Source organism: Eleutherodactylus coqui, chromosome 6, assembly GCF_035609145.1.
Source record: "Eleutherodactylus coqui strain aEleCoq1 chromosome 6, aEleCoq1.hap1, whole genome shotgun sequence".
NCBI classification, from domain to species: Eukaryota; Metazoa; Chordata; class Amphibia; order Anura; family Eleutherodactylidae; genus Eleutherodactylus; species Eleutherodactylus coqui.
The window spans coordinates 178,504,748-178,525,030 of record NC_089842.1 but is presented as its reverse complement, the minus strand read 5'-3'; the positions used below and the strand labels follow the sequence as shown (position 1 = coordinate 178,525,030).

Genomic DNA, 20,283 nt, shown 5'->3' with positions numbered 1-20,283 from the left:
CTTTTGTTTTATATTAAAGAATTAAATTCATGTCCTCACTTGCAGGAGGATGCATCAAGCTATGATTTAGCTGTGAGGATTATAAAAGCTCAGAACATCCATGCGACAGATCTGGGTAAGTTATTCCCCATTACCAAGCAACTGTATTTGCCTTTAATAGCATATGCAATATTATGTGTAAGGAAGGGTGAGCTAACAGTGACACAAACACAAAAAATATACATACATACAGTATTTTACTGAATACATCTATTCTCATTTACACGTCTGTCCAGAACTGCCAACAAAACAAGAATGAAGAATAGGAAGCTGAAAATTGATGCAGACTGAAAGACATGTTATAGGGGAAGCTAGGAGTAGCTAGATGCAGGATCAGACAGTGAATGGGAGAAAGTAACTAACTACTGTGAGCGACAGAGCACCTCTAACCTTCCTGACTAAACCCACCACAAAGTGGAGCACCCGTTCCGAAAAGGGCAAGCCCGCTGTTTAAAGCCGGCGTCAGAGAGGAACAAGGACATTTAGACACGGAGAACAGAACACAGGGAAAGTAGATGCAAAGAGACATGCCATACAACCAAATAAGACCAGCATACAGGTCATAGTCACTGAACACCAGACTTGAACAGTATACAGTAAGTATAACCGCACCCTCTGCAAGGAGGAGCTAGTTTAAATAATAGGAACATTACTGACTGGGCCAGCATTCATCTCAGCCACCTCATTAGCTAAAAAGCAGAAGAGAGATGTGTAACCTTTGATGCCAAATGAAACATGCATGCATTAGCCGTAGAGAGAAGCCTGCGATAAGACAATATGAGATTGAGAATCTGCAATAAATACACATAGATCTAAGATTATTGGTGGTCACTGGAAACAGAAATGGTGACCATTAGGTCAGTCTAATTCGGGATCTGCAGATCCTGATATGTTGAGCACAAGAATCTTTTTGGAAGCTTCCTCCACTCTTCCTAGACTCTCTTCCATGTTCTGGTTTATTGGCCTTTTAGCATTGGTCATTTTCAAAGTCAGTACTTACATCTTTTGTTATCTAAGAGCTTCAAAATTGAATTTTGTTCAGACCTTTTCTTAGGTTGAATTTAAGAGTGTCTAGTTTCTTAGTCACCCTGGATTCCTTGGTCCAAGTTTAGCTGAGATTTCAGCAGCTATCTAGGTAGTCGGGATTCCATCATTGTGATACAAGGCCTATTCATAGAGTTATAGGTTGACACTAGGTCTTTTTACTCACTGTAGGCTTTATGTGGTTTTTATACTGTGATGTCCATGTTTATCTTGCTTAAAAAGCTATTTACTTGCACACAGTGAGCAAACCGGACTGCTATGTATGCTTGAGGCTTCCAACATCTTTGGCAGGTAAAAAGAGAACCAAGACTATTTGGAATAATGAAAACCCTGTCTGGGATGAAACATTTCATTTCAGAATCCACAGCCAAGTTAAGGTAAGAAGTTGGAAACTCTGAAACATGAATGACATAAGATGTGTATAGTTCTAGTTCCCAAAACTTTTATTTCTAGACATGCTACATTAAAACTCTTTCAAACAAAGATCCTTATATTTCGGCATAATATAAATGCAGTAGCACTGTAATTATGCACGGTGATATATCACTGTCAGAAGTGTAGTTAAGGCCAATAAGCCTTTTCACTGGCATCACTAATGGGCTTTAAACCTACACACAAATCTTTTTAAGGTGGTGGCTTGGCTGACTACTGACAGCCAGGCTCCTGCTCTAACTGCCAGTAGTGGAGGAACCTCAGATCCTTGTAGTTTAATCCCTTACATGCCACAATCAATAGCAGCTGCAGCATGTAAGCAGATAACAGGGGGAAGGGACTTATTTTGTCACCAAGCGGCACCCTATAGTGTGATGGCCAGGTACTAATGGGTTTCTATAGCAGCCAGAAGCCTGACAAAGGTCTCTTTGTCTGCCATGTAGCTCAGACTCTGCCGGAGGTTGGTCTACTAGTCTAGTAGACTGCTGTTATAGGATTAGTAGAATGTACTACATAAGAAATGCAGTGTACTATCCTAATGATTGAATGATTGCATCTTCAAGTGCCCTTCAGGGACTAAAAAGTCATGTAAAAAAATTCTGTAAAGTTTAATTGAAAGAAAAAACACAGTTTTAAAAAAATATACAGTTTTCCTGACAAAAGCCTTTTTAGATGGATAGAAAACAAAAAAAAAATTAAAAAGCAACACATAATAGGTATTAACATGTTCGTAATGACTCAGACAATGAAAATATTTTGTTATTTATTGCGCATGGTGAATGTTGTAAAAATAATAAGACAATGCCAGAATTGCTATTTTTCTTTTGTTCTCCTCCCAAAAATCGTAATACAAATCAATCCACAAATCACATGTACCTCTGTATGGAACCAATAAAATCTACAATTCTTCCTACAAAAAACAAGACCTCACATAGCTCTGTGGCTGGAAGAATAAACATGTTGTGGGTCTAAGGGCGCATTCAGACAACCATATATCGTCCGCCGGCCGATATACGGCGTCTCTCTCTGCAGGGGGTGGAGGCTGGAAGAGCCGGGAGCAGTGATCTGAGCTCCTGGCCACTCTTTGCCTCCTCTCCGCCCCTCTGCACTATTTTCAATGAGGAGAGGCGGATTCCTGGAACTTAGCCCCGCCCCGCCCAACCTCCTCTCATTGCAAAGGGGCAGAGGGGCGAAGAGGAGGCAGAGAGGGGGCGGGAGCTCAGATCACTGCTCCCGGCTCTTTCAGCCTCCACCCCCTGCAGAGAGAGAGACGCCGTATATCGGCCGGCAGCCGATATACGGTCGTCTGAATGCGCCCTTAGAACGTGGCACTGAAGATTCAATTTTTCCATTTTAAAAATGTGTTTTTATTGTGCAAAAGTAGTAAAAAGTTAAAACATTTATATAAAATCAGTATCGCAGTAACCGCACTGATCCATACAAGGAAGTTATCATGTTATTTTTACCAAATGCTGAACACTGAAACAATGGCATAATTTTAGGGAGCGCGGGGGAGTGTCAGAAGATGGAGGAAGAAAATAATTTACATTTTTTCCAAAAATATTTTATTTTTTAAGAGTAGTACAGCAAAAGTAAAACTATATAAATTTGGTATCCATAATCGTACTAACTCATAGGATAAATTTATCATGTCACTTTTTCTGCAGTGTGTATGCTGTATAAACAGACCCCCTTCCCCCAAAGATGACGAAATTGCTTTCCCCCTCCTTTTTTACTCCATTTAGAATTTTTCTGTATTCTATGTGGCACATTAAATGGAAGCATTGAAAAATATAACTCGTCTTGCAAAAAAACAAGCCCTCAGACATCTACATCGATGGATAAATAGAGACATCATTCTTTTGAACGTGGGGAGGAAAAAACAAAAATGAAAAAAAATCAAGGGCCGCATTCTTAAGGGGTTAAATGTTCTGTGTGCATGTTTAGTGTGCAGGAGGCCTTTCTGTAAAACTCTCAGGGTGATCTATATGTATTCTGCAGATTTTCCATAGCAGAAATATTTGGGGAACATCCGCAGCGATTTACACTACAATTAATGTGGATGAGAGTTCAAGCAATCTCATCCACAACCTGCAGAACAAAATCCACCATCTAAATTGCTCTGCAGTCAACTTGCGATATTCTGCAGATTAGTTGTGGATTTTCCCAGCCACAAATGGCCATACCTTAATGCGGTGTTCGCAGTCTATTTTAACCTGTTTAGGAGTTTTTTTTTCCTTTTTTTCATATTTTAGTTTTTTTTGCCCCACTTTCAAAAAATCATAATTTTATTTTTCTGTTGATGTAGCTGTCTAAGGGCTTGAATTTTTTGAGTTGTCTTTTTCAGTGGTACTATTGAATGAACCGTATAATAATAATCTTTTACAAATTACGAATTCCTTATTTTCTCAAAAATAAGACAGGGTCTTATATTTATTATTATATATTTATTATTGCTCCAAAATATTATACTTTTTTTTTACATGTATGGCTGCCTGGACAGTATTTAAATTGGCTCTTTTATTGACTGTAACTAAGGCTTAATTTTGGAGTAGGGGGTAGGGCTTGTAGTTCAAGCATTCTCAAAAATCTTGAAAAATCATTCTGCATCCTCAAAAATCCTGAAACATCTTGCTAGGACTTTCAGGGAAACAGGGTTGGAGTGAAATGGAAAAAACACAATTTTGCTATTTTTTGATGTGGTAACTGCATTATTTCGAGGTACACTAGAGCTGAGCAGCTAGCTGTACCCAAGCTTGCTGTGTTACAGACGTTTTCTAACAGATATGTGCTCTATGCTTTTATTTGGTGGGGATGTGGGTGGGGGAGCAGGGGGGATGCATGTGTTTCGGAGCTTGTGCCTTTACTTTTAAAAACCCAGCAATTGGTTTGAATACAAATATAATATAAATTACCTTTAGAAAACCAGCAGGGGCATCACGGCCAGCTGAAATGAAGAGCAGTAGGTAGGGGGGCCCAAACTGAACTACTTGCACCCGGACCCATGGGCCTTTAGCTACGTTCCTGCTTAAATACCTTTATGTAAAAAAAGATAAAAGCATTACAGAGGTGATACTTTTATTGGCTAACTAGAATATTTTATATACAAGGTTTTGAGGCTAATTAGTGCCTCTTCGTCAGGCTAAACCACAGGTATAATTTAATTATTGCCTGATAAAGACGCAAAAAGTAGCCGTAAGTATTTAACATTACAGGAATATTTCTGGCTAACATGGTACCAGACTATTTTTGCTACAAAGTTCCAGTTTAGAAACCTCTTTCCCGTCTATAGCTTAATTCCATTTTCTAAGCCTCCTTGCCCCACCAATTAATGTGACATGGCTTTTTGCTTATCAGAGGTACATCATTTGATATGCATCCCAAATTTTCTTTAGTAAGGCATTAATTGAAGACTATGAACCAATGGTTAAAGGGGTTGTCCCGCGGCAGCAAGTGGGTCTATACACTTCTGTATGGCCATATTAATGCACTTTGTAATGTACATTGTGCATTAATTATGAGCCATACAGAAGTTATAAGAAGTTTTTCACTTACCTGCTCCGTTGCTAGCGTCCTCGTTTCCATGGAGCCGACTAATTTTCGCCGTCTAATGGCCAAATTAGCCGCGCTTGCGCAGTCTGGGTCTTCTTCTTTCCTCAATGGAGCCGCTCGTGCTGGATGCCGGCTCCTTGTAGCTCGCCCCGTCACGTGCCGATTCCAGCCAATCAGGAGGCTGGAATCGGCAATGGACCGCACAGAAGCCCTGCGGTCCACCGAGGGTGAAGATCCCGGCGGCCATCTTCAGCAGGTAAGTAAGAAGTCACCGGAGCGCGGGGATTCAGGTAAGCACTCTCCGGTGTTCTTTTTTAACCCCTGCATCGGGGTTGTCTCGCGCCGAACGGGGGGGTGTTGAAAAAAAAAAAAAAAACCCGTTTCGGCGCGGGACAACCCCTTTAATGTTGCTCAGTCAGTTCTTCATACTGGGCACATGGCTCCGTGTGTGTGTGACACTAGGCAGGCAGGAAACCACTGTTTGTCACTGGATCTCTAATGTCGTTGTGATAGAAAAACATTTTGTGGCCAAGAGACTTTCTTGTATTCCTGTAAAGACAAACAAACAACTCATTTTCAAGATCCGTTACGAACACAACTACTCATTTCATTTCAATGTTAACAAATGTCATTAAAGTTAACCATGGGTATCATAGAAAAAGTTTAATTACAGCCATTACAATTTAAAAAGGGATATTTCTGAGTAATCATTGTAACATGAGTTTGAGATGGTTACATTCCATCAGCATGCATTGATTACATACAATGTACCTTTATGCCCAGAATAACAGGTATGATTTTTTCGTCATACTCACAGAATGTCTTGGAACTGTGTTTGATGGATGAGGATGTAGCGACAGGAGATGACCATCTGTTCACAGTGAGTTATGACCTTGGTAATGTTCCACTCAATGAAAAAGTGGTGGAAAGCTTCACTTTCAATAAAGAGGTAATTGAAATGGTGTTTGGCAATCTTTTACCTTTGTATGCTAACTACATGTGCAAAAAAAAACTCAGCTCATAATACACTACATTATTACAAAAGCTATAATACCATTTGCACCACATTTTCCCTTCAGTTTCGGACCGGTGTTGGCGCTGTGGGACTGACAGGGGCACAATGATCCACATATGGTGGAGCTGTGACCGGGTGAAACCCTTCTGGGACAAGGTGTTCTCAATATACAATTTGCTAAGCAGATAGACAATCCAAAATACCCCACAGATAGCATTACTCCTATCCTGCCGGGCTCAATAGGAGCTCAGAAAAGGGGACTGCTTAGATTCTGTCTGGCAGCTGCGCGGGTGGTGATCCCACATCACTGGCGAACGACTCATGTGCCTTCCATGAGTGAATGGCAGCAGAAAAATGGCACAACTATGCCACATGGAAGAACTCTGTGCCGAACGTAATAGAGAGATGGAGAAATTCCTCTTAATATGGCAGCCTTGGCTAGACTTTGTGTCCTCCACGGAGTTCGAGACCCTGTTTTCATAAAATTCCATAAACTTGCATAAACATTGATAGCTCAAGAAGAGGGAAACTAAGATTGGAATGGTCTACAAAGTGGTAACACATCGGACTGACCATGGGATGGTTATACCTGACTTCTCCCCCACCCTCCACAACCCTGTTTGTTTCTTTTTTTTCTGTTTTTTTTTTTGTTCTCTTCATTTATCTTGGAGTAGGGATCAATATAATCTATCAATGAAGATAAGCCTGTGTCGATATGGGTAATTCTTAGGTGTTCGTTTGTATTAGAGACAAACCATGTGACAAGATAGGCAAAGGAAATTTTATTCTCGCACAAAGTCTGGGCTCGGTCAGCTATGTTTTCGTAATTTATTTTTATATATATTTCTTGATTTTTATGGGGTCCTGCAAGACCTGACTTGTTTGTTTATTGAAACAAAAAAATCTTCAATTAAAAAAAGATTATAACACAAAAGTTATAATACCTGCTAGGATCCAATAATATGACATGGGACTGTAACCTGTTGCAGACTCATGACAAATATACTCATACTCAATGAGCATACTCTTCATGCTGACTGTATGGGCACTGTACCCATGTGATCAGAAGCATGGCAATGATTATAAAAGACATCTGTAGCCTTGCTCCAGCAGGGAAGATCACAGAAACCTGCACTCTCTATTATTTAAAGGGGTTGACTAGTTGTAGACTATTGACAATCTATGCTTAGGTTAGGCAATCAATAGTATATCTGAGGGGGGTCTGCCACCCAGGACCCCCACTGATCAGCTGTTCACCAGGCTGCTGTGCTTTGTGCACTTAGTTGATTTCTGCAGGAAGCAGACAGCTCCATTCTCACTGCAGTGGCCTGGCTTGGTATTACATGTAAAGTTTCCGTTCACTTCAATGGAAACTTTCCCGGCAATACCAAGTCTGGGAATAGCGCTGTCTGCATCCTGCAGAAATCAGCTCAGTGCACAAGTGCATTGGTCTGGTGAACAGCTAATGAGTGTGGATCCTGGTCTGCAGACCCCCACTAATTTACTATTAATGGCCTATTATTCAGCAGATAGGCCATCAATAGTTTACAACTGGACAACCCCTTTATCCTTCTGAATGCTTTGATCAACACTGATGGTGGCATTCAAATGGAAACTTTTTAAAGAGGATCCCCGCTTTGTGACCTTCCTGCGATTTAATTGTGGTTCATACCTTGTATGTGCAGACAGCTCACAGACCATTAACCCCTTTAGTGGCATGCCTGGACTATGCAGTTAAACCCTGGAAGATTTCCGTGGACAGCTCTAGTGCTGAAATGTGCAGAGCACTGAGGTGTCATCTGAAATCTTCCGGGGTTTTTACTGCATACTGAGTGCAGCAAGCCCCGGAGATTTCCTTGCCATAATACCAACTGTCAATGTAGTACAGTACTTTCAAATACTTGCAAGATTAAATTGCATTGTTGACTCATTTAAAAAACCTGCCCTGTAAGTCAGGACATGGTAATAATAAACCTGCCACTGAAGGGGTTAGAGAATCCCTAGAGCTGTCTGATGATATTCTCACCCATTGTTATACTTTGTCATGTATGCCATAACAATATTAGTGTACTGATAAATGTACAGTTTGTAGATAGAAAAATTAAAAAAAAATTTTGATTAATATAAGAAAAATAAAAAAAATCTATAAAAATAAACACTTTTCTTTACAATGAATAGTTTCTATTAGTTAGAATTAAAACCCAGAACATAAAAAAAAATGTTTGACATATGGAGAACATTGCAGACATAGCACATTGTATTGTGATATCACGATTATTAAATATTAAAACATAATAGCCTGCATGATAACGTCACCAGCTCATCCGCTCATGCAAATAAGAGTTGTACTGTCTAAAAAGAGCCTAATGGTAATTGTAATTATAAGTGAATTTGATGCTTTTACATCAATGAAGTTCAAAAGGACAACCCATCGTCAAAAAGATAAAGCCTTGTTTTGGCCTCTCCCTCTGTCATCCAGCATGGAATGATACTGCAAATAATGACTTTTGCTCTGGAGGACGTGGCACAACCACATATTACATGCTCATCCATCATTTTGAATACAGTATTAGTGGTCATGTACAGCATTCTCCAGGCAACATCAGCTGAGAATGAGGGAAATTGGCTTTCTTATAGAGGGGTTGTTGGGTTGGGCAAATTCTATGTACATTGATGAAATTATATTAAAACTACAAAGATTGTAAAGTATTTTTTTGATAGGTTCAGGAGGAGCTTCAAGTGGAATTTAGTCTGGTCATAATGTGAGTATAAAACTTAATATAAAAATTCTTTATAAACCAGAAGAATGTTAGATACATGAAAATGTGTCTATTCAGTCTTTTATGTAAAGTGAGATTTTGAAACTTCCAGTTTCCTGTTCCCGTAAAGCACTGATAGTGAGATCTATAGACTGACTAATCCAAGCCAATGCATGGCTTGTCTCTGTGACACAGCATGCTGTGAGAGGGGAAGCAGAGGGCCAGTTCTCTAGTGCCGTGATAATAATTTAAGCAACTGGAGTGTATTATAATATACTGTATGTAAATACACTCTATTCATCAATTTTTGTTATGCTGTGAGGGGCAGTTCCAGAAAATGACTAGTACATATTCTCTTTTTACAGCCCTGAGTCACAGAAAAAAGTCACTACTAATGGAGTCCTGGTGGTAAGTGTTAAAAATATGTGTCAAAATTTATAATACCAATATCATGTGTGCTACTGCATACACAGCTAGCATGTAGGTTTTTCTGGCTTTCTGAACTCTGGGACTTTGACAGGCTGCTACTATTTGTAAAATAGACATGAAATACGTACAGTAATTCTAGAACTACCTTTCACCACTTATGTTATAGTAAACCTTTGCTGAGTCTTCATCTGTAATTTATGTAATTGCATTTAAAGCAAGTATATTCTATAGAGGTATAACCTAAATTGTTCCTTTACAATTGTCAGATAGTAGAGGACAGCAAATGCCTGTAAATTGTAGCCCCCTGTAGAATGTGGACATTATTTATACAGTATTTATATTCTATTAATGGAAGGAGGAGAAGTTCTTCTGATGGTCATGAGCAAATCCTGATCTCTTCTTTACCCAGGGAGAGACAGAAGGCTCATTTAAATTGATACAGTATCCTACTGATGGCACAGAGGACAACAGGACCAAGGATTTAGAGGGATATTCCAGTTATAAGCAATTATCACATATCCACTGGTAAGGTTGGTGCAGGTCCGACCAATGAAACCCACAAGATCGTCAGAATGTGGATCCTGTGGCTCCCTTTAGATTGGAAAATTATTCTAGCATGTATGTTGTCACTGCAAAGTCTAGGGGACTCATGAAGATAGCCAAGTGCAATGTTATGCTATCTCCATCAGCTTCATAGACTTTTATTCAAGTGGCAGAAATATGCTATAATGCTTGCTACTGCATTTAAAAGAGGAAGACCAGACGCCCAATGGTTGTACTTGCACTGATCTAGCAGTTATCACTTATCCAGTGGATAGCTGATAATGGAATACCCCTTTACTTTATCTTCAACTGGTGGCTACTATTACCTGAATTGCTTGTAAAGTTAATCAATGTAAATACAATGCCCATATTCAGAATAGAATGTCTACCAGTGCTTTGCTCATATTTTTGATGCAGTTTCCATTGGGTCAAAAAAAATTTATGAAAACTATGAACACAGCCTTACAGACAAAAAGAAAGACTGTGTAACCATTAAAGGTTTTGGTAATGATGTAAAAACTAATCTATGATAAAAAAAAGAAGCAAAATCAAAATGCATAAAATAATCCCGATGAACATTTATTTCAGTGTCCTGAGATGGTGGCTCTGCAAGTAGAAGTGCAGAAAAAAAGGAAAGAACCCTTTAAAAGTATGTAGGATAAGGGACTGGTGACCTCTATTGTAGATTTTAAGGAACGTTTAACTCTCAGACTTGACATGCTATCTTAGAGATGAGCGAGCACGCTCAGATAAGGCAGTTACTCAAGCGAGCATGGCTCTTCTCGAGTAACTGCATTCTCGTCCGAGCAGGCCTCGGGGGTGGGGGAGAGATCTCTCTCGCCCTCCCCCCCGCCTGCTCGCATGAAAATGCAGTTACTCGAGAAGAGCGTGCTCGCTCATCTCTAGCTATCATATATCACTCGTTCGTTATTATATCTTTTTTCTTATTCTTACTTTCTTTCTCTTTTCTCACTATTCTCTTTATCTCCACCCTCTCCACCCTCTGGTTTCTTGCTCTCTTATCTTTTTTCCTGTTTATCCTTTACAATCTCTGTTTACACAATATTGAATGTTTATGTAATGATTACCATCCATAGTGTCCCAGATAGCAATAGTTTTTCGCTGTTGTTCCCCCACCCAGTAGTTATTTTTGCCTTTTTGTTCTCCAAACCAGTAGTTATTTTTCCCCCTTTGTTCCCGCCACAAAGTCACTTTTGCCCTTTTTGTTCCCCCTACACAGTAGTCATTTTTACCCCTTATGTGTCCTCAACACAGTATTCCATCCCCCCTTTGTACAGTGTTCCCCTTCCATTAAAAATGCTCCCTTTGCACCAATGCAAAAAACCCCTAAAAACTAACCTTTTCGTGTTCCACGATGCTCCTCTGAGACTTCCTCCAGTCTCAACCGCACACTACTCAGTTTAGACTAGTGCCAGCTGTCGTTATATTGAGAATATCCAGCAAGGGTGTATCATGGAACATGGTAGCTGGTGCAACCACCATGGCTCCAGCGTCAGCATTTGAAAAGTCAGCTGCCCATAACAGGTATTGCATCCCTTGCAGCTTGGTCCGGGTGCCCATTAGAACTTTCACTAGCTCCCCAATGGACAAATCTAAGCCTTTGGGCAGCTAGCAGTTGGCCCACTGGAGTGCTGTGGGTCCCAGAATCCGCCCAGCTTTGCCAAGTGCTGGTGCCGAACCTGTTCATGACCCGACAATCCAACTAAACCTCCTATCCCAGGAAAAATAGGGCTGTTTGCCTCACCCTTTCAATTAATTGAAGGGGAAAAGGATGCCTTGCCAACATCAACATGCCAGATGGAACTGGAAGAACAGGGACATATGTAGAAAAAAAATAAACCATAAATATGTGACAAATTTTTGGTTCTAATTGTCCAATCACACCAGCAGGTGGCCTAAGATCAAATAAAACCTTCAATCAATGACTACCTGAAATCTGCTAATACAAATACTATTACCTGGTTGGATGTCGCATTGGTTGCTTTTTTTTTGCCGTAGTCACTGCAAATTCGCAGCAAAATGCAATCTGTTTTCCATAATTTTCAACGCAGTTCTGTAGTAATCATGGTGATAAACTGTGACAACTGTGCAACATCTGAACATACATACCTTTATGCTGCAGGTGAATTCTAAACAAGTGACTAAGACAAAGTAATCATAATTTCACAGGGTGGTTCATAACAACCAATAGACTTATAAAGTGTGATAGAGGATTATCTCAGGTGGAGACATAACAAGGAGACAAAACTCAGCGCCACCAAAACTATAAGCCTAGAGCTACACAATAGCATTTGGAGCATAACAATTTGTATACTATACAGCCTCAATAGCAACTTATTTGTGTGATACTGTCTTGCATCTTGTGTCTAGTTTTCTTTTTCACTGCTTATTGGTATACTCCACTGGTAATGCGGCAGTACTTTAAACAAATAGGAAGATGGAATAATGCCTATTCAGCGCCAGCCATTACAATGGAGCATTCCTACAAGTCAATGTCTGACCTTTTAACGGGCCTTGTAACAATGACCAGGAATATAAGCCAAAACCAGAGTCTTCTCCAGAAGGAAAAAATAACCATGCACAGTGAGGCTGTTTTGGGGTTTGGCCCCTCATCCGTGTGCAGTAGGTTGTGGACTTGGCTGGGTGGAAGGCATATGACTTGGGTTAGGAGGGATAAAGTGTCTTCTTAGGCAGAGCACTTACTAGGTGTGAGGAGACGTTTAAGGCCATGTTTGCTCTTCTGGGAAATGTATGCAAATGGGAAGGTGGAACAATGCCTCTACAGGGCCAGAAGGCAGCATTCCTGCAAGTCAATTTCAGACCTTTCAACTGGCCTTGTAACAATGACTGGCAACAGGGCTAGCTCCAGGTTTATATTGGCCCTTGAGTGACAGAGTCACAACACATGCGGTAGTAAATCTGTAGCAGTACATACAGGGGCCATATAACGGTAGATAAAAGCTTCACACAGGTGTTTTGCAGACCATGTAAGTGATTACAGTACTGTTATATCCAGTGAGCATAGGTAATGTCCTCTTTGACTGGAGTTATTCAGTTTCCCCTTTTCTCTTGTATCCGGTTCAAACCACCATGACGACTTCTCCGGTCACAACTTGCCTCTGTGGAATTTGACATGCAGACATCTTTGGCTTCTCGTTTTCCATCACCCACCGTACGTGATCTACACCTTTGTACATCTCCCCTTTTATAGTACCCAAGATAGTACTAATGTATTATTACAATCTTCATTTTTGTTCTCCCTGTAAGTCCGACATAGTAAGTAATGTTTATAGTAAGCTTTACACAGTAAAAGTGCCTCCACATAGCAATAATGCCTTCTTAATGTCCCCACTCATAAATAATACATCCTTTTGCCTTCACTAAGTGACCACGATGACCGAAACACAAGGCCCATGCTAAGGAGCTGGCGGGGGTAGAGGTGTCACTTGTCACGTTGACTCTACCAGACTCCTCCTCCTCGGGCCGTACGGAAGCTTGGCCAAGACACAGCTAGGCCTTTCCAGGCAATGCCGGGTGGCGGTTACCTGAATAATTGTAGTGGACTGGATGGATTTTCATGTGTGACGCCACTGTTCCTTTCGCACTGATGATTCTCCGGTGGTAAAATAATGAAACTCCACGCACAGATAAACTTGGAGAACTCATAGAAATATATATTTCGGGCCACTACATCATTAATACTGCCCCTTTTGTCCTATTCACTAATACCCCCTTTTAAAAATAATGCCTCCTTTGACCCATTTCAGAAATAATGCACCTGTTTTCCACCTTTAGACCCTTTGCCCCTTTTAGAAATAATGTCCATTTGCCCGCTTTTAGAAGTAATGCCCACTTTTCAGGAAAATTGACCTCTTTGAACGCTCTTATTAATAATGCCCCTTTTTAAAAATAATGCCCTCTTTCAGAAATACGTACCCCAACATCCCCATGTATGTAATAAAACAGTCCATACTCCTTTCCTGTATTGCTCCCCGGCAGCTGTAATGTGTACACTCTCGACCTTCGGTTGTGTGGTCATGTGACAAACACGTGATTGTTGCTGACATTTCCTGGACGGAGCAGACTACAGCAATTGTGTGTGTCATATGATCGCACAATTCGCAATTTCGTTGCTGTTGCATTATAAGACGTCTGTGCAGCTAAGCATGTGAGTAGTTGGGTTGTTCTGAAGTTACATAAATCCAGCCTTGGATGGCTGGATGGATAGATAGATGGGTGGATTTTTACAGTATGGTGTTCCGTTGTAAATACTATGGTAATACTCTACTACTATGACTTATTTTATGCTCTCTTATGTGTCCGCAGAGAAAACAGAACTGTCTCTCTCTGTACAAGGCTCCTTTGAAGATTCACACAAGATTTTACTACAATCAGACTCTGGTCATGAGCTCAATTCACATGAAACTGTTGTTTTCCATTTTCCAAGAGACTTGGGATCTGAAATGACAGCGTCTCTGGACCGAGTTTACTCTTCTTTTGATGTAACTTTTGTAAGTTGCCTAGTAAATTCTCAATAAGGGACCATTGTATAGTTTGCTGTGGAACAGCGTTAGTTGATTTGTTTTATAATGCTCATTCAAAAGCAGGAGAAAAAGTGAAACCCCCTGTGGGCCTTAAACCAGGATTGGGCTTCCAGCCTCCAATCATCTTACAGCTTCTTCCTACTGCCTGTGGCCTAGTACTGTGTAAGCATGTCTGCCTGGCTCAAAGAGTTGAGCTGGCACACTAGTCCAAGGTAGGAGCCAGGCAGCTGGCTATTGAGAGGGCCCCCTGGACAGAAATGGTCTGAAGCAAAGGCCAGGCAGCATTAAACTTTAAATGACACTTAAAAAGTATTGAAAAAGTCAAGTTGTAAGGGGTTTTTAAGAGTAAAAAATGATTTTAAAAAACCCAGTTCAGAATACTGTAAAAACATAAAAGAAAAAATATTTACCTCACCCGATCCTCGACACTGCTGTTTCGACTGTTGCAAGTTCCCTACTTCCTGCTGCAGGAGTGACGTCCTGACATGTGTCCACTGCAACCATTTACCGTCCAAAACATAAGAATAGAGCATAAGTGCCTAAGCAGTAGAGTAGCCTGAAGAGACAAAATGTGTGCGACTCTAAGAAGATTGTATTCATATTATGCATTGTGTGAAATAAAACTACATTAAACTGCACAGAAAAAGTACAACTAAACAACTTCAGGACTATAAAATTAATGCATCAGGTTTTTTAAGAAGCAGTTCTAAGAAATGGTTCTAGATTTACTTGTATGGAAACCACAGAATTCTGGTACACAACTATTTATTTTACTTCTGCTTTTCAGACCGATGAAACAGAAAGTAATCGTTCAACTCAAACCACTATACCACTCAGTTTAATATCTCCTATGGAGAATGATATTAATGTCCAAATACTTTCAATGGAGGTAAGTGACAGTTTCATTGGAATCTAATCGATTTTTATTTTGCATAATAACCAAACTAACTGACCAGAACAGACAAATTATACCTCATACATCCCCAGGGGTCTATCCATAGGGGTGCAGACATTGCAGTCACACATGACCTCTGGGTACCCGACGTAGCCTAATAGCCCCTGTACCACATAGGATGACGCCAGTAGTAAAAGCAATACCTAATAGTTGCAGGGTCCTGGTAAAACTTTGTATTGGAGTCCAGGATGCAGCTGTCAGGGCTTGCTGGAAATGTAGCTTTTCAACAGCTGGAGAGCCACATTTGTGGGTCTGCCTCTCTATAAGAATATAATAACAACGATATCCTTTTATGGACGTTTTTTAAGAAAAAGCCTGTAATATCTGTGACTAAATAATTTTTGTTCTTCTTTCAGGGAAAGCCTTTGAACACGCAAATCAAATTAAATGAATGGTAAGGTATTTTCTAAGTACAGTTCTCAGACAAAAGTACTGTAATTGTTTCTAAGTAGAAACATATCAATATACAAAAAAGTTCTAAATCCACAGACCAGCAGTAAGGATCCTGCTCGTCATCCTGGGTCCAAGAAATGGAAATTGGAAATGTATTATGGATCAGGGGTGTAACTATAGGGGGAGCAATTGTCCTTAGCGAGTATACTCGCTCATCTCTAATGATTAGTTTGAGATCCTGAATAAAATGTTAGATTTAACCTTTATGGGATTCGCCTAATCTTGCAACTAAAATCACAAGTGATCAGTCGCCTGTTTTGGAATGTAGTTTTGGCTATGGGATTTGATATATAAGAGTTATAGTTTACATTAGAAATTTTTGTAGCTCTAGAAAGTATTTTTCCATGCACATCTGGTAAATTATGGAGCTGACAAACAGAATTACCAGCTAATCTAAATTGACTATACTGAAACAAGTCATGCTTGTCAAAATGTATAAGCGTAATACATAAATATAATAGATCACCTTGGTAAACATAGTTGGCCATCGCTAATAGATATTAGAGCGCCATCTGCTGGCAATAGCATAGGCATCTGCTGTTATAAAATATAAACCTTACGCCTCAGTCATACCGGCATATATAATATGGACAGAAAATACGCCCGTGTGAGTGGACCCTTAAAGAAAACTCTCCTTAGAAGAATATGCTGTGGAATTGCTTACGTAGTAACTAACATGCTGTTGTATTTATTAATACTCTTCGGAAGGAATGCTAGTAACCCTATTCACGGTTACTTATAGAGGAGTTGCAATGTCTTTGGGTCAGCAGGACTGGCTGCATAGCTTTGCTATTATGGCATTGCTGATTTTAGTGCAGCCTGTCTTTTGTCTCTATTTCCCCATTCCCCCAATTTTCCTTCACCAACCTCCATTAGATTTGTCTGCCAGCGCCTTGAGTTTGTCAAGTGGGTGGTCTCCATCACCCACTGTGAATGGATAATGTCAGATTTGATTGATAGCAAGTATTGGAGCCTGCCTACTTAACAGATTCAAATCATCAGGAGCCAAATTTAACAGAGGTCGGTGCCGAAGAATGGGGGGACTCTAAAATAATGTGAATTGCCAGTCATAACTCAAGACTCCTATGGCAAGCCACACAGCAGGGTGTTGTGAGCCATCTTTGGCTCTTGAGCCAATAGTTGGGGACCACCAGTTTAGATCATAGGATGAACTTTGATCTCTTTACATTGTATTGTAGCATTAATATGAAGGTATAGTATATACTAGACGATGGAAGCTGCATTACTTAGATGATATACAGAACTTTTGCACATAGGCAAAGTGATTAGCAAATGTAAAAGCACCTAACTTATTCTTATAATGATATTCTCTTACCACATTACACAGGAACCTCATAATTTTCATAATCTCATAGCAAATCTCCCCTAATGAAAAGGAAACCAGAAAGTATAATGCATATCTAGTATTATAAATGATAATAATGTAAAATGAATTAGCACACTTCAATTCACAGTTGAATTACTCTTATAAATTAATGTATTTTCAGTCCTGAGAAGCTTGATGTGAGACTGGGGTTTGACTTATGTGAGAAAGAGAAACTATTCCTTCAAAAACGCCAAAGACGAGTAGCTGATGCTTTGAAAAACATACTGCAGTTGGAAGAGGATTTAGTGGGTGAAGAGGTAAGCAATTTGTAATCTCCAGATTCCCCAATATTGAGGATTATTTGTACCTGTATTTGTGTGGCAGTTTCTTAGCAGTCACATCGACTAAGAGCAGCTCAATCCGATTTAGTTGAATGGGTCTAAGTTGCAATACCTGGCACAGCCACTATAAAATGTACAGTGCTGTGCATAGTATGCAGAGAAGTGACAGCAGCACTCATCCAAGCACCACAATCACTTCAAGGATAGGTCATCAATACATAATTTCCAGAAAACCCCTTTAATGACCTTTATTCTCTCACATGTGATTTATTTGCCTATAGACTGTAATTATTCTGCTCTTGCTGTAACAGGGAGCAGCTATCAATGTGCTGCAAGTCTGCAGAAATAAGCTTCAATGTCTGTTTTTGAGGAAAGACAAAGCAGGCCATAAAGAGAAGGTTATCAGACTATGCAACTGCTCTAATGTAGCCCTGGGTACAAACCAAAATAGGTTCTCTATTCATTTATTACACAGACTGCAGACTGTAGCAGATACCAAGGCATTTATCTGCCTTTACTATTATGTTACAGTTGAGCCAGTCTTCTTGAGAAAGTCCACGATTGCAAAAATGGTGGCCTGACTATGATTGAACGGACACCTTTGTGTTATGGACTAGTAGATTGTATTAACAGTTTGCCCAAGAGGGTCTTAGATCCTAGTACACAACAGACATCAGTTGTCCACCATTTACGATTCCTGAGTTGTTGTCATCCTATAACTCTCAGTAGAAGAACCAGAGACTGAAGATACTGATATATGTTAAGTATAGATTTAATTCTTATCAGGCCTCTAAGACACAAGCAAATTGAATTTTCTCCCTTGCAGTTCCATTGAAATAATTGTCAGTAGTGACGTATTGCAGACACAGCATCTACTGTTTAGCACACAGTCATCACACATCCTTTAGGTTTTCTGCAGTCTGGTAAGCAAGATGAGTGGGATTGTCATAGGCCAAACTGATGCAAGCTCTGCACCACACCAGTGCCAGTCTTGCAAAAACTTTTGCCACTGAAAGGCTATGTACACTTTGCACTTTTTAAAATCTGTGTGTTTTTGGAAATTATGACTTTTTGTAATTGGTTTTCATAAAATATGTTTGATTTGATTTCTATGCTTGTATTTTTTCCAAGGCACTGCAGACTGGAGGACTGACATTTAGGAAATTCTGTCAGTCAGAATAAACTGACATCTAGCCTGCTCCCTGTTGTGAACGTCCATTTACTGCCTTTCCACTGAGCTATTGCAGAGGGCTGGGTGACAGTAGTGGAGGATGGTGAAGGAGATCAGGAGGTCAGAGAGGAGAGAATGCTACTATTACAGAGGGCTGAAATTCACTCTCAGTGAGTTTTCTGCTCTTATCAGCAATGAGTAGGAACAGGACCAGCATCTTCTCAGAGGACGAGATAGGAGAGATAAGCTGTGTAGTCAGGGGCGTAACTATAGGGAATGCAGGGGATGCGGTTGCACCCAGGCCCTGGTGCCTTAGGGGGCCCATAAGGCCTCTCTTCTCCACATAGGGTGCCCAGTACTATGAATAAAGCATTAGAGTTGGGGGCCCTATTACAGGTTTTGCATTGGGGCCCAGGAGCTTCAAGTTACGCCTCTGTGTGTAGTATTGAGTGGCTGTGGTTAGACTACACAGTCTTTAAAAGAGGAAAGGAGGGGGGAGCTGAACTTGTGCATCTACATGAGAGAGACCAGCTAATCATTGCTGAGATTGCCCTCCAGCCAGAAACTCAATGCAAACAGATACGTGCATCCTTTTTTCTCTGTAGGGACTTGGTAAGATGTGTGTATTGATTTTTCATGCACAAAGGTTTACATAGCCTTTAACTCCTTCCCGCTACAGAACGTACATTTACGTCCTGCGGGGTCAGGGTTTTTTTTTCAAAGTTTTTCAGTACATTATATTGTACAAAAATAGAACCATTGAAAAATACAACTCGTCCCACGAAAACAAGCCCTCATACAGCGACGTCGATCGATAAATGAAGGAGTTATTTTTTTAAAAGGGGGGGGGGGGGGGAATGAAAATGGGGAAAAAAGGGCCATGTCCTTAAGGGGTTAATCTTCAACAAATGCTATATGAATCTTCAACATTCTGGGTTAATAACCACAGTGATCTTACTTTTTTTTCTATTAAATTTCTCTTTAAACCTTAATGTCATTTGTCCCATCATCCCACTTGAGTTCACTGTATCAAGGTTCTAGGCATGGGCATCTAACATAATGTACTGTTATAGCAGATTCTGCAGTAGCCTCCTTGCCTTGTTGGCCCATGTATAGAGGTTCAGTTGGTATGCCTGCTCCTTTGAGGCTAGTATGTTGGTTAATTATATACATTCACTGGCTAGAGTGATCATCAGTGAACATGGGTTAGTCAAAGGAAAACTGCTGACCGTTGTTAGTGCTTGCTTTATAGATTCCAGTTGTGGCAGTGATGGCAACAGGCGGAGGAGCCCGAGCTATGGCCTGTTTGTACAGTCATTTGTGTGGACTTCAGAACATGGGTCTATTGGACTGTGTTACATACATAGCAAGTGCCTCTGGTTCTACATGGTAAGAAATGTTCTCAAGAGGTTATTTTAATGGAATAGTAGCAGAATTTGTATATTGTATCTTTGCATGTATTTCCTAGGATTTCTAATTATAGATCCAAACTTTATGGACCAGCTGGTACCACAGGCTTATAGGACTTCCAACATTAAAGTAACCCTCCAGTTTAAGGACAAAATTCTGTGGTTGGGTAGATTCCTGCACTTGTTCTTCTCTGCTATCCATCTGATCCACTGGTTCTGACACCAGTTTTGGGCTGTACAACATGGCTG

The 20,283-nt window shown here is 40.3% G+C and overlaps 1 protein-coding gene across 2 annotated transcripts in view; it reads left to right on the top strand.

The window, feature by feature from the left end:
* LOC136632981 (cytosolic phospholipase A2 epsilon-like) overlaps positions 1-20,283 on the top strand; it is a 47,202-nt gene that overhangs the window by 4,788 nt on the left and 22,131 nt on the right. Inside the window, exons 2-12 of one of the 2 annotated variants that reach the window (XM_066608325.1) lie at positions 46-115; positions 1,324-1,460; positions 5,885-6,016; positions 8,804-8,844; positions 9,207-9,249; positions 10,402-10,462; positions 14,161-14,345; positions 15,166-15,267; positions 15,690-15,727; positions 17,295-17,430; positions 19,878-20,014. In XM_066608325.1, coding sequence (XP_066464422.1) covers positions 46-115; positions 1,324-1,460; positions 5,885-6,016; positions 8,804-8,844; positions 9,207-9,249; positions 10,402-10,462; positions 14,161-14,345; positions 15,166-15,267; positions 15,690-15,727; positions 17,295-17,430; positions 19,878-20,014 — 1,082 coding nt within the window. Of the gene's footprint in view, positions 1-45; positions 116-1,323; positions 1,461-5,850; positions 6,017-8,803; positions 8,845-9,206; positions 9,250-10,401; positions 10,463-14,160; positions 14,346-15,165; positions 15,268-15,689; positions 15,728-17,294; positions 17,431-19,877; positions 20,015-20,283 lie in introns of those variants that run through there. The other variant, XM_066608326.1, reaches the window with a different exon arrangement.